The 14,819-nt window shown below is 43.8% G+C and overlaps 1 protein-coding gene across 11 annotated transcripts in view; it reads right to left on the bottom strand.

Moving 5' to 3' along the window:
• Nucleotides 1-14,819, bottom strand: part of QTGAL (queuosine-tRNA galactosyltransferase) — a 268,261-nt gene that overhangs the window by 2,809 nt on the left and 250,633 nt on the right. For 4 of the 11 annotated variants that reach the window (XM_078385931.1, XM_020785917.3, XM_078385935.1 and 1 more), the window contains one exon: nucleotides 13,862-13,936. In XM_078385931.1, coding sequence (XP_078242057.1) covers nucleotides 13,862-13,936 — 75 coding nt within the window. Of the gene's footprint in view, nucleotides 1-4,795; nucleotides 4,971-13,861; nucleotides 13,937-14,819 lie in introns of those variants that run through there. The other 7 variants (XM_078385928.1, XM_078385929.1, XM_078385937.1 and 4 more) reach the window with 5 other exon arrangements.

Below are 14,819 nucleotides of genomic sequence, written 5' to 3'. Positions count from 1 at the left end.
AATTCTGATACAACTTCATTTCCAGCAACTGTTCACTTTATCAGTAAAGTCTATTAATCTAAAAGCTTATGCAGAAAAGGAGTACTAATGTTTAATACATAGCGAATACAGTGATTTCCTATCTCTTCTGACACATGTCAGTGACATGGTTCATTGGTACATGAACATAAGAGATTCTTATTTGTGTTGTGACCTACCCAGCCTTGGTTAGGTTTATCCTACATTCTCCACAGAGCCAGGCAGGGGGAGAGTATACATTCAACATAAATGTTATGATTTATCTGATTAAATTTCAACTCAGCATCAGGATCTGTAGACTGCGAAATACATATCACCCCCATCACAACCCTGGAATAAACTGACTCAGGAAATCATGAGCTGTGCAGAGAATAAAAGAACAGATTCTAAGTTCTCTGCATTCTCCCATGCCTCTGACAGTGATGGATTCAGTATGGGTTGTCTGTTCAGTCATACAAAGAGTTAATTCATAAGCTCCCAAACTCTTAGAAGGAGATGATTAGTTGAAACCCTTAAGAGGATTGTAAAAATAACTGTAAAATAATAAAAAGAATGTAATAAGGTGGCAAAAGCAGGTGATAGGTACACAAACTACTCAGGGAGTTTTAAAATAGAGTGATATGGGGAAAAGATGAAATGAAAGTTGCCCATCAGCGTTGTTCTTGCCCAACATAAGCCAGTTGGTACTAGTGATTGATTGGACACGTAAGTGAGGCATGGATCTACAGTGGTGCCTCGCTTGACTAGGATAACTCCAGCGAAATCGCTGTAGAGCAAAATCCTCGTCAAGCAAAATAAAAAAGCCCATTGAAATGCATTGAAAACCAGTTCAATGTGTTCCAATGGGCTAAATACCTCAGCGTCCAGCCAAGATCCTCCATAGGACGGCCATTTTCGAGTGCCTGTAAAGTGAAAAATCCGTCCTAAAGCACAGCGGGGAGTCATTTTACACAGTGGGCAGCCATTTCGAAACCCAACAATCAGCTGTTTTGATTGTCGTAATGCGAAGAATCGGTTCCCGAAGCACGGAACCGATCATTGGGAAGCAAAAAAAGCCCTTTGAAACATCATTTTGCAATCGTTAAGCGAGCCACCACTGTACTTGAAGAAAACAAGCAAAAAAGAGGTTATCTACCTGTAACTGGTTCTTCGAGTAGTCCTCTGTGAATTCACCCTAATGGGTTAATCTGCGGCTGAGCAGAGCAGTCTTCGGTAACTTCCACAGCTTTAAGCACTTAGTGCTGGGACCTCCCCTACACCTGGCTATATAACTCCGCCTCCGGCCCAGTGCTTCAGTTCTTAAAGAACCGACCGCCGCTGCCCAATAAGCCACGGCACACGTGACGGACAGCGGGGAGGGCGGGACGTGTGAATTCAAAGAGGACTACTCGAAGAACAAGAGTTACAGATAGGTAACCTCTTTTCTCTTTCGTGTTCTCTGTGAATACACACTAATGGGTGACTAGCAAGCTGACTAACCCAGAGGAGGGTCGTCACGAAAGTGCAGAAGCCAGGACAGCTCGCCCTACTGCAGCCTGAACCTTAAGCTGGGCAACCAGGCGGTAGGGCGAGATGAAGGGAGACGGAGTGGCACACGTGTCAGCGCGGCAGACATGCATGACATCCACGTGACAGAGAAAGGCCATTGAGGAGGCTACCACTCTAGTAGAGTGAGCTCTCATTGATCTTGGAAGAAGAGTCTGTGCCAGATGGTGTGGGGAAGAAACCAGGGAGGAAAGCTGGCTGGTTCAAATGGAAGACAGAAAAATACCATAGGCAAGGTAAGGGCTGGCTGCTACTGAAGCTAGTCCTCCAGCCCTGCAAGTTAAGGGTACTGCCAGGAGAAAGGCAGCCTTGAGGGTTGCCAAAGAACTAACTGGAGGGACCACTGAGGTGTCAGTGGCCCATAGGCAGGGCACATATTCTCCAGGCCACGGAGAAATAGCTTGCAGGTAGAACGGGCCAGAGCCAGGCAAAACAAGTGAAGGAGAAACTGAAGGAGAGCGTCCAGAGACAGTGGCCTAGTAGGCCAATGTCATCTTGATGCAAAGGGATAGAACACCTGCCCATATCAGGAGTAGGTCAAGGTGGTAGAATGTATGCCAAGATGATGGTGCACGTCCATTACTGTAGGGGAAGACTCCCAGCCAACAGGTAAGGGAAACCGACACTCGGTTGAACCAACTACCCGTGTCCTGAGAATGTGAGGGACCATGTTCAGTGTGATGTATCCTGCAGGTCCCAGGAGCAGGATCTAGCAACACAACCAAGCAAGATGGTTGCGTACCCATGGCGGGCCCGAATGACTGACCCTGAAGAGGGGAAGGGCGAAATCTATGTAGGGGCCCCCATGCCCCTAGGTTAGGGAGGCACCTCCTAAGGAGGTGCAGCCAACACCAGCTCAGAAGCCAAACACGGCACACTAAGAGCCTTGTGGCGCAGTGGCTAAACCACTGTACTGCAGCCAAAACTGTGCTCACGACCCGGGGCCCAACCCTATGCAGCGGCCCAAGGCCAACACAGCTGTCCACCCCTCCGAGGCTGGCAAAATGAGTACCCAGCTCGCCGGGGGGGGCAATGTGCAGCCCGCATAACCAACCTGTAAACCGCCCAGAGAGTGCCCGAAGCACCACAGGATGGCACACAAGCAGCACACTCTGCTTTGCTTTTGCTTTACTACTAGTTCGATCGAGATGCGAAAGCATCCCTGTCTGGAGAACCCCATCAAAGACAAAGGAAAAGAAAGATGCAACAGTCAAGGGCCCGCTTGTATACAGCCACTGGATAAATGCGGCGACCATAACACAATTCCGAAGAAGGCGTAACTAGAGAGTGCCGCCCTGCGTGTTCGTACAGGAAACTGCAGTGGTTTAGACTGATGTGACCTGCCGGTCAGGGCACTGCCTGCCCACATGTCTAGGGGCGGCGGCTGGTAACTTTGGGGTTGAGACTTTAAATGTTCCCGGAATGTCGAAGGCTGATCGGAACATCTTCAGGCTCTTGTAGTTGTTACAGCGCAAAAGACTGTGTCGCTTCCTAGAGCCTGAGCAGGTTATCAAGAATAGCAACCTTTTCTTGACTAAAAGCCGTACACCAACAAACGGCAGGTCCAAACCCTTCAATTGCTTAAATGCTGGTTTTAAGGCATGTAGAGCAGCAGTGCACTCGTAACACACCTGCAACAATGCCTCCCAGTGATGCGGAAGGCCTGAACTGTAAGCGTGCACATGAGCTACCTGCAGGGTGGGCAGAACCAAACTCCATAAGTGGTGATAAGCCCCCATGGCAGAAGAGTACATGGCTACACGGCGGCTAAAAACAAATAACAACGCTGATCAGAGAACTCCTCATCTGTTAACGGTAAAGGAGTGTGACCATCTGCAACAACCGAGAGGGGTGTAGGAAGATTGGTTGGAAACTCTTCCACCCCCCCCCCCAGCGATTCATGTGAGTCCCAAACCTGAATGGGTTAACAGCAGGTTCGGTCAAAGCTGCAAACATTATGCTACCGGAGCCGAGTTCGAGGGAGCACTACACCTGTGAAGCATATGTGGAGGCATAAAGCACTCCATAGCCCATGGCTCAGAATGATGCCAGGTAGAGAGGATTGGCGATGGTGACCGAGAGCTCATAGCTCCTATCCCAAACAAAAGGGACTGGTTCTATGCAACCTTGTCAGTGAGATAGGACCTACCTGAGGAAAATTATCCAGGCTTACCTGACAGCGGCAGGGTTCTCAGATGGACCCTTGTGAGTCCTTTCCTTATGAGCCTATGCGGGCACTGGCAGCTGAGACAGGGCCGCAGGCTACTTTGTGAGCCAGCCCATTGATATAGAGGGCTGTTTTGTGCCAAATTAACAGACACCAGCAGGTGCTACTCCAGGCAGAAAGATCACCAACCAGCAGGGCTAGTGGTGGGAGTTGCAGCCCCCCCTTTCAAAGGCAAACTAGAAGCTTTTGCCTCGGCACCTGGTATTGGAAATAGCAGCCACGCGAATGAGCCCTCTGATAAATCAGAGGACTGTTCCGCGCCAGCCTCCGAAGAGGCTGTAGCCCACTGAAGTGGGGGGCAGGAGCTAGGAAGCCCTCTTTTCAGGGCTGCCCGCTCACTGCAACAGCTGTAAGAACGAGCCCCTTGAAAGAAGAGGGCTGTTCTGTGCCAAACTCCGGAGAGGTTGTAGCTCAGGCAAGCTGAGAAGCTGTCCTCTTCTATCCTGCTAAGAGAGAAAATTGCAAACAGACAAAACAAACCTGTTGCTTTCCAGCCTGGGAGTAGTTATAAAGAAGGTAAAGAGATATTATTTAAGAGAAAAGCCTTTAGGGATGAAACGCAGGCTTTCTAAAGGCTTTGTAAAGCCTCAACAAAGAACAACTAATGCCGGCTAGTATTGTATCCCCCAGGCAAAAGAAACAAAATGTTACAAATAACAATGGGAGGTGAAGGGAAAGAAAGAAAAGGCATGGAAAAGATTTGTTTCTACTTGCGAAGTTCCAACAAAGCTGCTGCTACAGCAGTGGTCAGAAAAAGAACTGAAGCACTGGGCTGGAGGCGTAGTTATATATCACTAAATGCTTAAAGCTGTGGAAGTTACCGAAGACTGCTCTGCTCAGCCGCAGATTAACCCATTAGTGTGTATTCACAGAGGATACGAAGGAGAAACATCCCTTCAAAAACACTAACGATCTTGAGTCACAATGCTCAGAATCTGAAGTAACTTAAACATAAAATAAAATACGATAACATTAATTTTATTATTAATGATTTGGTGGATTTGCACAGTGACTGGTCATGTACTCTTGAAGTCTTTCATCAAACAACCAGACTATTAAAACTGGTAACAAATGATCCCTTAAATTTTGTTTACTGAATGAAGAAGCACTTTGTGCCTAGTTGCACATCTTTTACCTTATAAGATGATGAGATATCTCTAATGCACACCCACAGTTGTGACTGGAAAGTAAGGGAGGTGACATCATTGTGAATTTCAGCACTTACTTTGAGACTTTAATTTCAGTGAACTAGTAATTTATGTTTCCAGAGATAATAACCTCCAACAATACTCCCATCATTTAGAATAGTGACAACAAAGAAGCTATTGCTTCAGTGCATGGGGAGAGAAGAACATTGTAACATTTACTGTTTATACAATGCATTTGCTAAATGTTCAAAACACTTCGTCTGCAGTCTGTCAGTAATCCTTAAACTAATCCTATATAAGAAGCCAGTATTATTATTCCTGCTGAAGACTGGGTACTGGGGCAGAAAGTAGCTTGACAGTGAGGGGATGACTGTGGTAAGATATGAATCATGGATTTCTGGCTCTTGCAATGAACCCACAGACTGCACTGATTATAGTGCTAGACTTGATACCATTCTCTATTGGAGAATATTTTTGAGTTAGAAATGCTGCTGTCTATGAGAATTAATTAAATTAAAAGCAAACCATGTTTAAAAACAAACTAAATGTAACCTTGCATACTTTTACGACCTCAACATGGAGGTTGAGAACACAGAAAGAAGAAAATCTCACAGTGAACACCAAACACTGGAATTGCAACCCACTGGTCTTGAATAGTGGTGGAGAGACCACACTGCTGTTGCCTAAGCACGTGTCTGCTATCATAAAGGATGCAATCATTATTTTGTACAGGCAAATCTCATGAGTGGAGGAAAAGTATGAGGAAACTGAGGTTCTACTAACTGCATGATCCTGATCAATGATGTATGATTAGCAAAAGTTGAGGGCACTTTAGCTGAGGGATGCTGAAAATATGAGAAGCACAAGAAAATGGAAGAAGAGGGAGGAAATTGACCTTCCTGAGCCCATAACTGTTTACGGTATCCTTGAGATACTGCATGAAAGATCCGAAGGACTGATACAGGTGCATGAAGCTCAAAAGCTTTCTGTTGCTCTTCTCCAGTAAAGAACAATTAAGTGTTTGGTTTCAGAGCTAAGCCCTCTAGTTCTATATTGGCATAGGAGGGTATGGGGAGCATCTCCTGTGGCCCAGTAACTCCAGGCCTTGTTCTCTGAATTATGAGCTTCTGGTAGCACTGTAGCATTTGCTCCATTTCCTAAAGCTCAAATTTTATCTTAGTCCTAATGCACACACAAATTCCTCTACAGTCTGTTGGTCACAGACATCAGAATCTACTCAGATCTGGATTGTGTCTTGTATCTGAAAAATCATATAGCAACTCCTATCACATAATAAAATAAATAATTATGAAAAAAAAGAACAAATATTTCTACTATTTCCATGTGGAAGTAGAATTTGGGTCTTCACACATTCCTATATAGTTTTTCCCTCAACCTGCAATCTTGTGAATCACACAAGAATTTCGAAGACATTATGTTACAAGCTTTACAGACGGCGTGAAAGGATCTCTCTAGTCCAGTGACTCTTGACTGAAAAAGCTCAGGAAAACGCTTAAGCTCAAAAGTGGTTTGGCCATGTCACATGAATGGTGTTCAGCTGAAACTCTGTGAAAACCTTCAGTCCTCCACCTAGCCAGGGGAAAGGGGAGCAAGCTGAGCCTTCAGTTTTGCATGTAGAGAGAGATGACACTGTTCAGAGAACAAGCTAGAGAACTTACTGAAGAAAAATCTGGGGCACAGTAGCTATTGTTAATGCTGTACACTCGCACCGATGTTCAACCTGTATATTTAAATATTTCCATTTATATACAAAGCACCATCAAGTTTTCAGTGGCCAACTTCAAAGGAAACCCAAAGCAGGGAAGCACCGGAATCCTCAAAACCTCATCAACTGGGTTGCGGCAAGCGAAATCGAAAGAAGTTTGTGCAAAAGAAGAACTTATCCAGAGTGATCTGCAGATGGTGTCCTTCTCTCCCTGAATCTGATCAATAAGAAAGGCTATCGAAGCTCAGTGGTAGGACAGGCTCGCATTGAATTACAGGCTGACAATAGATGAAATTCTTTTTCTCTACAAGGTTTTACAGAAAAATACACAATGAAACATAAGAGAGCGACATTCTTTGTCTGGTCCAGTTGATGCCTTTTGCCTCCACGTGCTGGATCAGTTTTATTGAAATGCCCAGTAGGGAGCATACTGGGCAATTATTTCATCCCATGAAGTCTGACTTTAAAGAGAATGCCAAAACAAGCTAGCCAGGAGCTGCTTGCAGGAGGGAAGGTGCACCGCACAGCTGGCAACCGCAGAAGTTCCACCCAAGGGTTTCAAGTGGTTCCAAAGCAAACAGCCAAGCTCTTCCAACCACGCAAAGTTAAAGAAAGCCTGCTTCTTGCATCCTCACACATCTCCTCACATGACAGACCAAGCATTTTAAAGATGTGGGCGTGGGGAGTGCAAAAGAGAAACCTTTGCTTTATATGCAGAATGCAGACACTTGTTTCTGGAGGGTTTGCCAGAAAAGCAAGGCTCTCCAAAGCCTGACTCCTATTCAGTCTCCCATGCTAACTGCATCATTCGCATACACAACAGACCCCACAACTGAGCAGAACACATCCTTCTAGTCAAGCATGGCATGAGACACCAACAGTGGCTTCTTCCTCCTCAGGGTGCATACCTTCTGTCACACAAGCCGTACCGTGATTTATTAGACTTACATACCTCGTTTCTCTTCATAAGAGACCAAAGGTAGGTCACAACAATTATTGATTTTTTTGAATGATTAGGCATCCTTCAGTCTCGAGAGACTATGGTAACTGTATGGAGGACTTGGAACAGCATCTAGTGTAGCTGAGAAGGCTAATTCGAGAGGAACAATCCCTTCCACACTGAAGACAAATACAATATGTCCCCTGTCCAGTTCCCTAATTTTGCTGCTTTCGTGACTGCCTCATTGCCTCGGCCTGCTGTACAAGGGTCTCTTCAAATTGGGAGAGGCCATGATGCACCGCCTGCCTCCAGGCTGAACGCTCAGATGTCAGAGTTTCCCATCTGTTGAGGTCTAGTCCTAAGGCCTTCAGATCCCGCTTGCAGATATCTTTGTATCGCAGCTGTGGTCTCCCTCTGGGGCGATTTCTCTGCACTAATTCTCCATACAGGAGATCCTTTGGAATCCGACCATCAGCCATTCTCACGACACACCCAAGCCAACGTAGATGTCACTGTTTCAGTAATGTATACAAGCTAACAATTCCAGCTCGTTCTAGGACTACTCTATTTGGAACTTTGTCCTGCCAGGTGATACCATAAATGCGTCGGAGGCAACGCATATGGAAGGTGTTCAGCTTCCTCTCCTGCTGTGCACAAAGGGTCCAAGACTCACTGCAGTACAGGAGTGTGCTCAGGACACAGGCTCTATAGACTTGGCTCTTGGTATATGCCACAACAATTAAAAGTATACAAAAAAACCCCCAGCTCTAATATACCGTAGAAATACCATCATAAAAATGCAATTAAACATTTATCAAGATTAAAACAAAGATTTTTTTTTAAAAAAATAAAAAACATTTCTTAAAAATTTAAAAATCTCTAAGTTGAATAAATATAGTATTCCTGAGACACTTATTGTTCTGTGCTGGTGCTTGCCAGGGGGCAGAGCCACATCAATGCTCAGTAACTTTCAAAGAGCATCTCACCCTCCCTTCTCTGCCTAGTGATAATTTCCCTGCCTTGGTATCTCCCTGATGGTTATCTTCCCTTTTCTAAGTCACTGAAAATGTTTTTGTTGGCCTCTGCATGGCAAACATAACACTGGAGATGACCTAGTGTTTGGAGAATGAGTTATGCGTTTGCCACTGTGCAATTATACAACCGCAATATTTTCATCAGCCTCAGCTGGCATTGCATTTATAATTTATAAATCAACACAATCTTATACATGACCTTTTTCTAGTTTACACCTTTATTACTAAGTGACAGCTAACTCAGCTTCCTCTTCTGAACAATAAGCAAAAGTCTGTCCATTCCTTGATTTAAGTGTCTACTGTAACTTAGGAGTCCCAATACATATGCAAGGAGACTGAATTTGCAAATGGTTGGAGACAAAACTCCCAGACAGTCAGACTTTACTGAACCTTCCATTTTCAAGTCTAGCCTAAGAATTGTGAACAAAAGCTGATCCTGATGAATCCAATATTCCCTTCCCTTTTATATCATACATTAGGTAGGGATCTAGTTGCTTCTCCCATTTTCCTGGTAATCAGAATGAAAACATTTATCTTAGAAGAGCATAGACCTATAAATGCTGTTCTTTGCAACAATCCTTCTGCTTTGGAACTCTTCTTAATTCGACCCATCTTTCTGTTCCACCCTATGAAATTCCTTCCTCTACTCCATAAACCCCACCTTTTCCATCACACTTGTTATTTTTAAGTCCTAAGTCTCTAAAGTTTGGAGCCATCCTAAAATGCTACCTAGATCCCCTTCTTTCTTATTTAACTTGTTGAATCCTATCCTGTGTCTTCCTCAAGTTTCATTTCTGTTCCCTACAACCTTCCTGTCCACGTCAGTCAGTTTAGTGTATATATTAGTATTCTACACACTTTGCTGTGAACATGACTACTTTGAAACCACTACCCCCTCCTCATTTAGCACAGGCAAACAGCTGTTTCAACTCATTTGTTTCTGTATGGTTGATCATTCTTTTTAAAAACTGCTGTCAACTCCCTTATGGGGCTAATTTTTCAAGAGCGATTTATGTTCAGCTTTAAAAAATTTCTCACATACAGTGGGGTCTTGACTTAAGAACGGCTCGAGTTAAGAACATTTTAAGAACCGCTCTCATAGGAAAATATTGACTTGACTTACATACTTAGATTTGAGTTAAGAACTGAAAAAAAAAACACGTGGGAGGCAGGGAAAGTGCAAAATGTGAACTTTCAGTTAACTGTTGGCCAGTGAAAAGGGTGCCTGTCTGCTTCCTCACTCCTCCCAGCGTTTAGAGAGTGGATTGGGAGACAGTCTTCAGACTGCCTGGTACTGCCTGGACTGTATTTTCCTTGCCTTCCCTGAACCTTTCTTGACCTAAGAAACAAAAGAAACAAAATATCCCCCTCTAGTGGTCAAAGGCGGAATAGCAGCTTCCCATTAGTTTCTATGGACGGAAAAGAGCAGATACGGATCAAATGGTTTTCAATGCATTCCTATGGGAAATGCAGATTTGACCTGAGAACTTTTTGACTTGAGAACCGCCTTCCAATACGGATTAAGTTCTCAAGTCAAGACCCCACTGTATACCAGAGATGCATGTCAGTAAGTGTGCATTGGTATGTCAGCCAAGAGGATATGGTATCACCAGGTAAAAGGTTCAGGAAAGCAAATGTGTCAGATGACCCAAACAAGGTACAGTGGTGCCTCGCTTAACAATGTTAATTGGTTAAAAAAAAACATTGCTATGGGAAAACATCGCTAAGCGAAACACCATTTCCCATAGGAATGCATTGAAAACCGGTTAATCTGTTCCAATGGGAACGGATTACCGTCCTTAAGCGAAAATTGCCATAGGAAACATCGCTAAGCGAAACAATGTTTCCCCCACTGGAATGCCGCCTAGAGTAATCTTAATTGATTAGATAGGCGGGATAGAAATCAAATAAATAAATAAAAATAAATAAATAAATTGAAGCCTATTCAATGAATTCCAATGGTTTTGCGATGTCCGTTTTCACTATTTTTAAAATGTCTTAAAATGTTCAAAAACTGTAGGTTTGACAGCTGTCAGGTTTAAAACCCAGGGACCCTTTTGTTCCTGTGTTTCATCTTGTGCTCCTCTTATCAGTGTTTCACAATTTCCTCTTGATCATCAGGCCACAATACTGTCAATCAGCAATACACTAGACGAATCAATTCCAGTCCTATTGCAGGATAGGCCATACCTTTTTCAGACCACTAAAAAATTTTTTTTTGTTAATTAGTGAGCCTTTGCGGGATCTTCCATGCAGCTCTTCAAACAAAGAGCCGGCAAATCATCTGCACACCTCTCTCCACCCTCACACCTGCCACCACACAGCTACTTGGGAAATACAAAGTTCCTCTTTGGCTGAGGTTGGGGAAATGCCAGCCAAGTGGGACCAGGGATGATGTCTGAACCCGCCTCCTACTCTTGATAAGGCTCTTTGCAGCCAGCCTTTGAACTCACCTGAAGAAGCAGACCTGAATTTTTCAGACCCTTTTAAAAAACTTTTCGGTAATATCGAGGCAAGGTGTGAGAAGTGGACTTGACTCCGAAAGCTCACTGATGGCTTGATTTGTGTTTAGGGTCTAATAAAAGCATCCCTTCTCCTGCATTTGTATGGTGTAAGAGCACCAAACGGCTTTCAGTGTTTTTTTAACAGCCCTCTCAGTTTGCCATCTCATGGGTCCTTTGCGGATGCTTAATATGATCCCTAGCAGCATGGATCACAGTGCTGACTCTAACATGAGGGCTGCTTGGGAGATCTTTCCCTCTCTCCCTGCAGCAACTGGCTGTCCCCATTCATTCCTCTGCTCGGCTTCGTAGAACGCATCTCCCCTTAGCTGAGTGAGTGAGGAGGAGGAGGGTTTGTCTTGCAGGGAAATTAAATACACAGCAATGTGGTAGGTTTGTTTTTCATCTCCTCTTTCAGATGTGGCCTGTGCAGAAATGAAAGTTCAAGAGGCCGAGAAATACATCTGAATCCTTGGGTTTGTCCTCAGTCTGCATAATATCACCTCAGAGCAGCAAGAGTTCAACTCCTCTCAGCAAGTTCTAACCAGTTTAGAAGCCATTTCCTCTGCCATCAAGCCTGCCTGCAATGAGACGATTCACCCAACCACTGGAAACCACCGTATAATTTTTCTTGGTGGTGAGGGGTTGCTGAAGAGAGGCTGGATGAGGTTTTCCGCTCAAGCTTGATGCAAAGCAAACCACTGTCTGCTTCATGCAAAGGGAAAGTGGAGGAGATACAGAAGAAAGGCATTTCCACTTGGCAAGTCGTTCAGAAGCTCTGGAGTATTTTTAAAAGTGGGATTTACTGACGTGACATGCCAAAGGTAGTTCTAGGCGCTTCAGAAGATTTAAGATGCTATTAGACTGCTGCTATATTGTTATATGATCTCTGGCTAACTTCTGTTCCTCTCCAAGGCATTTAAACATTGTCCAATAGCCACATGCACACCAGCATACTGCTGTTGACGCTGCCCACATATTTACACCATTTAGGAACATATTTACTCCCCAGTGGTTGATATCTGGAAGCAAAACCTGATTTTTGCTTACTTTGCAATACAGCATCTAGTTCACCTTTATTCCAAGTATATGTTGTAAAAGGTAAAGGTAAAGGTTCCCCTTGACAATTTTTGTCCAGTTGTGTTCGACTCTAGGGGGCGGTGCTCATCCGCGTTTCCAAGCCATAGAGCCAGCGTTTGTCCGAAGACAATCTTCCATGGTCACATGGCCAGTGCAACTTAGACACGGAACGCTGTTACCTTCCCACCGAGGTGGTCCCTATTTATCTACTCGCATTTGCATGCTTTCGAACCACTAGGTTGGCGGGAGCTGGGACAAAGTGACAGGCGCTCACTCCGTCGCGTGGATTCGATCTTACGACTGCTGGTCTTCTGACCCTGCAGCACAGGCTTCTGCGGTTTAGCCCACAGCACCACCACATCCCTACATATGTTGTAAATAATGCCCCAAATCTGAGCTATTTCCACCAAAGTTGATAGTCTAATTAATGGATCCTCTCTTAAGATTCCTCATTAGAGCACTAGCTGAGTGGCTTGGTACACAACCATGAATCCAAGCGGGGACACATTAATTAGGGGTTATTTGCCACTGTGAATTATGCTATTTCTTTTTCAGTGGTGTAATTACACAACTGGATTTGGCCCAATATTAGCTGATGTTGATACACAGTTTCAATGTTCAATGTGCTTCCCTAAAGGCACCCATCATTATCTCCCACCTAACTAGAAAGTAGATCTCTGCACTCAGTATCCTCCCAAATACAGATCGGAGACTGTGGCTAAGAGATTGTTGCATTTCTCAAATAAGCACAGGGTGTCTGTGGCAGATGTAAGCCTTTAAGTAATGATTTTAAAGCTGATATTAAGTATGGCTCATTAAACATCAACTCTTGCCTGGAATAGGGAATTTCAGATTTTTCAACACAACACCAGAGCAGATGCAACACAGGCTATGATGCTGTGTACCTGATGATAAATTTGTTTTTTTTTCCCTTCACTGCTGCTAATATGCTGAAGCTCTGATAAGCCTCTTTACAAACATTCAATTCTAACATTTGCTGCTTCATGGTGGGGAGGACACCTTGTAAGGTAGAAAAGGTGTGTACAAAATGGCCACGCCAAAATGACTTTGAAATAATTGCAGTTTGTAGCAACAAAAATGGTGTGTACCTGAGGGAAGGGATTCTGAAATAGTGTTTTTCAAATGTACTTTAAAATTGTAGCACATGTAGTTTGGTTTCATGAGTATCATGAAATGTTTGTACAGGCATCATTTTAGGAGAGGACTGGGCAAATCTGACAAATTTGAGACCAGTCTCCTACCTCAGAGACTGCCACCAGAAAAACTATGAAAATGAGCACTTTCTGCGTGTTGCATAGGAGACTCCCAGTGTGAGACTGCATTTTGCGTTGGGGTAAAACCAGGTTTTATTGGGAGGGCATGTTGCCTGCGCTTATTCTAAGATAATAATATCCTGAATGGCTCACTCGTAAACTTAAGGTCAAGAGTCTTCCAGTCCGTGTCCAAACCCCAATTTTTGTATTTTTATTTACCAAAATAAAGACCAACAATGTCCTGAGCCATGATAAAAAAGTGACATGATGAATGATTGTTTAAAACGTACTGTTTCAGAAATGAAATCACAGTTCTTTAACCCGTTCTGGATTTTACACATTTGGCTTAGACTTGAAATTATACTCACCAACTTCATGCAAATAATGAAAGGTGGGGATGCATCTTTGAAGTGCAGGATTGGGATCTTGGGTTTGGGATTTTCCTAGAGAGAAACAAGCACATTTTCTGTTGCATTTTGGGGCTGCCTTTTAAAGCCAATTGTTCTGAATGATATCATTGCCCAACAGTGCTCCCTTATGCTCATGCCCTTTCTTGGTCCATTGCTCACATGCAACAGGTTAATTATGTTGTCTGGTTCATCTTCACTGGAGATGAATGAAATACCAGTATGTCTAGCAATACTGATAGGACAGCAAAGGGCATATAGGGCTGCTAAACCGACACAAAGAGAGAATAAATTATACCCCCATAGATCTCCCACTTCCTTTGGCATATAGTCTGGATTCTTCATGCAAGGATCAAAATTCCTAGTTCCTTGCAAGTAGCAAAATTCCCACTGATGTCAGCAGGAGCAATGTCCAGGCCCAGATATATCATCCCCCCCTTTTACTGACATAATTTACTGACCCAGGAGAAGTTAATTCACAAAAACCCTGCACCATTTTGTTTTCCCTCCCCATGCTATATTCATTTTATAGCCTGATTCAAGATTGCTGTTTGGGAGAAGGAAGTAAAAAATCAGCATGGACTGGGTTTCCAAGAGGATAATGTTTGTTTGAAAATTCAGTATAATTTCTAACCCTTTTCTTCCCCATTCTGTACTTCTACGACAAATCCTTTCAAAAAGACAACCTTTTGTTTCAAAAAGTTTATTTTCTTCTGCCAGCGTTCTCTCACAAACAAGGCGATAGCCTTCCCAAGGAAACTGAAGGAGGCCACCTACTGCCTAGGGATGGAACAGAGCCATAAACTATTCTGTGGGGCATAAATCTGGTCCCAACCCAACATTTCCATTTCACTGGGAAGCTATTTAGCAAATGGCAGTAGGCCAGCCATTAATCTCCAAACAATTTTCATATTTTCTG

The sequence above is a fragment of the Pogona vitticeps genome, chromosome 2 (genome assembly GCF_051106095.1).
Source record: "Pogona vitticeps strain Pit_001003342236 chromosome 2, PviZW2.1, whole genome shotgun sequence".
Lineage (NCBI taxonomy): Eukaryota > Metazoa > Chordata > Lepidosauria > Squamata > Agamidae > Pogona > Pogona vitticeps.
The sequence above is the reverse complement of the archived record's forward strand: the minus strand, read 5'-3'. Positions and strand labels throughout refer to the sequence as shown.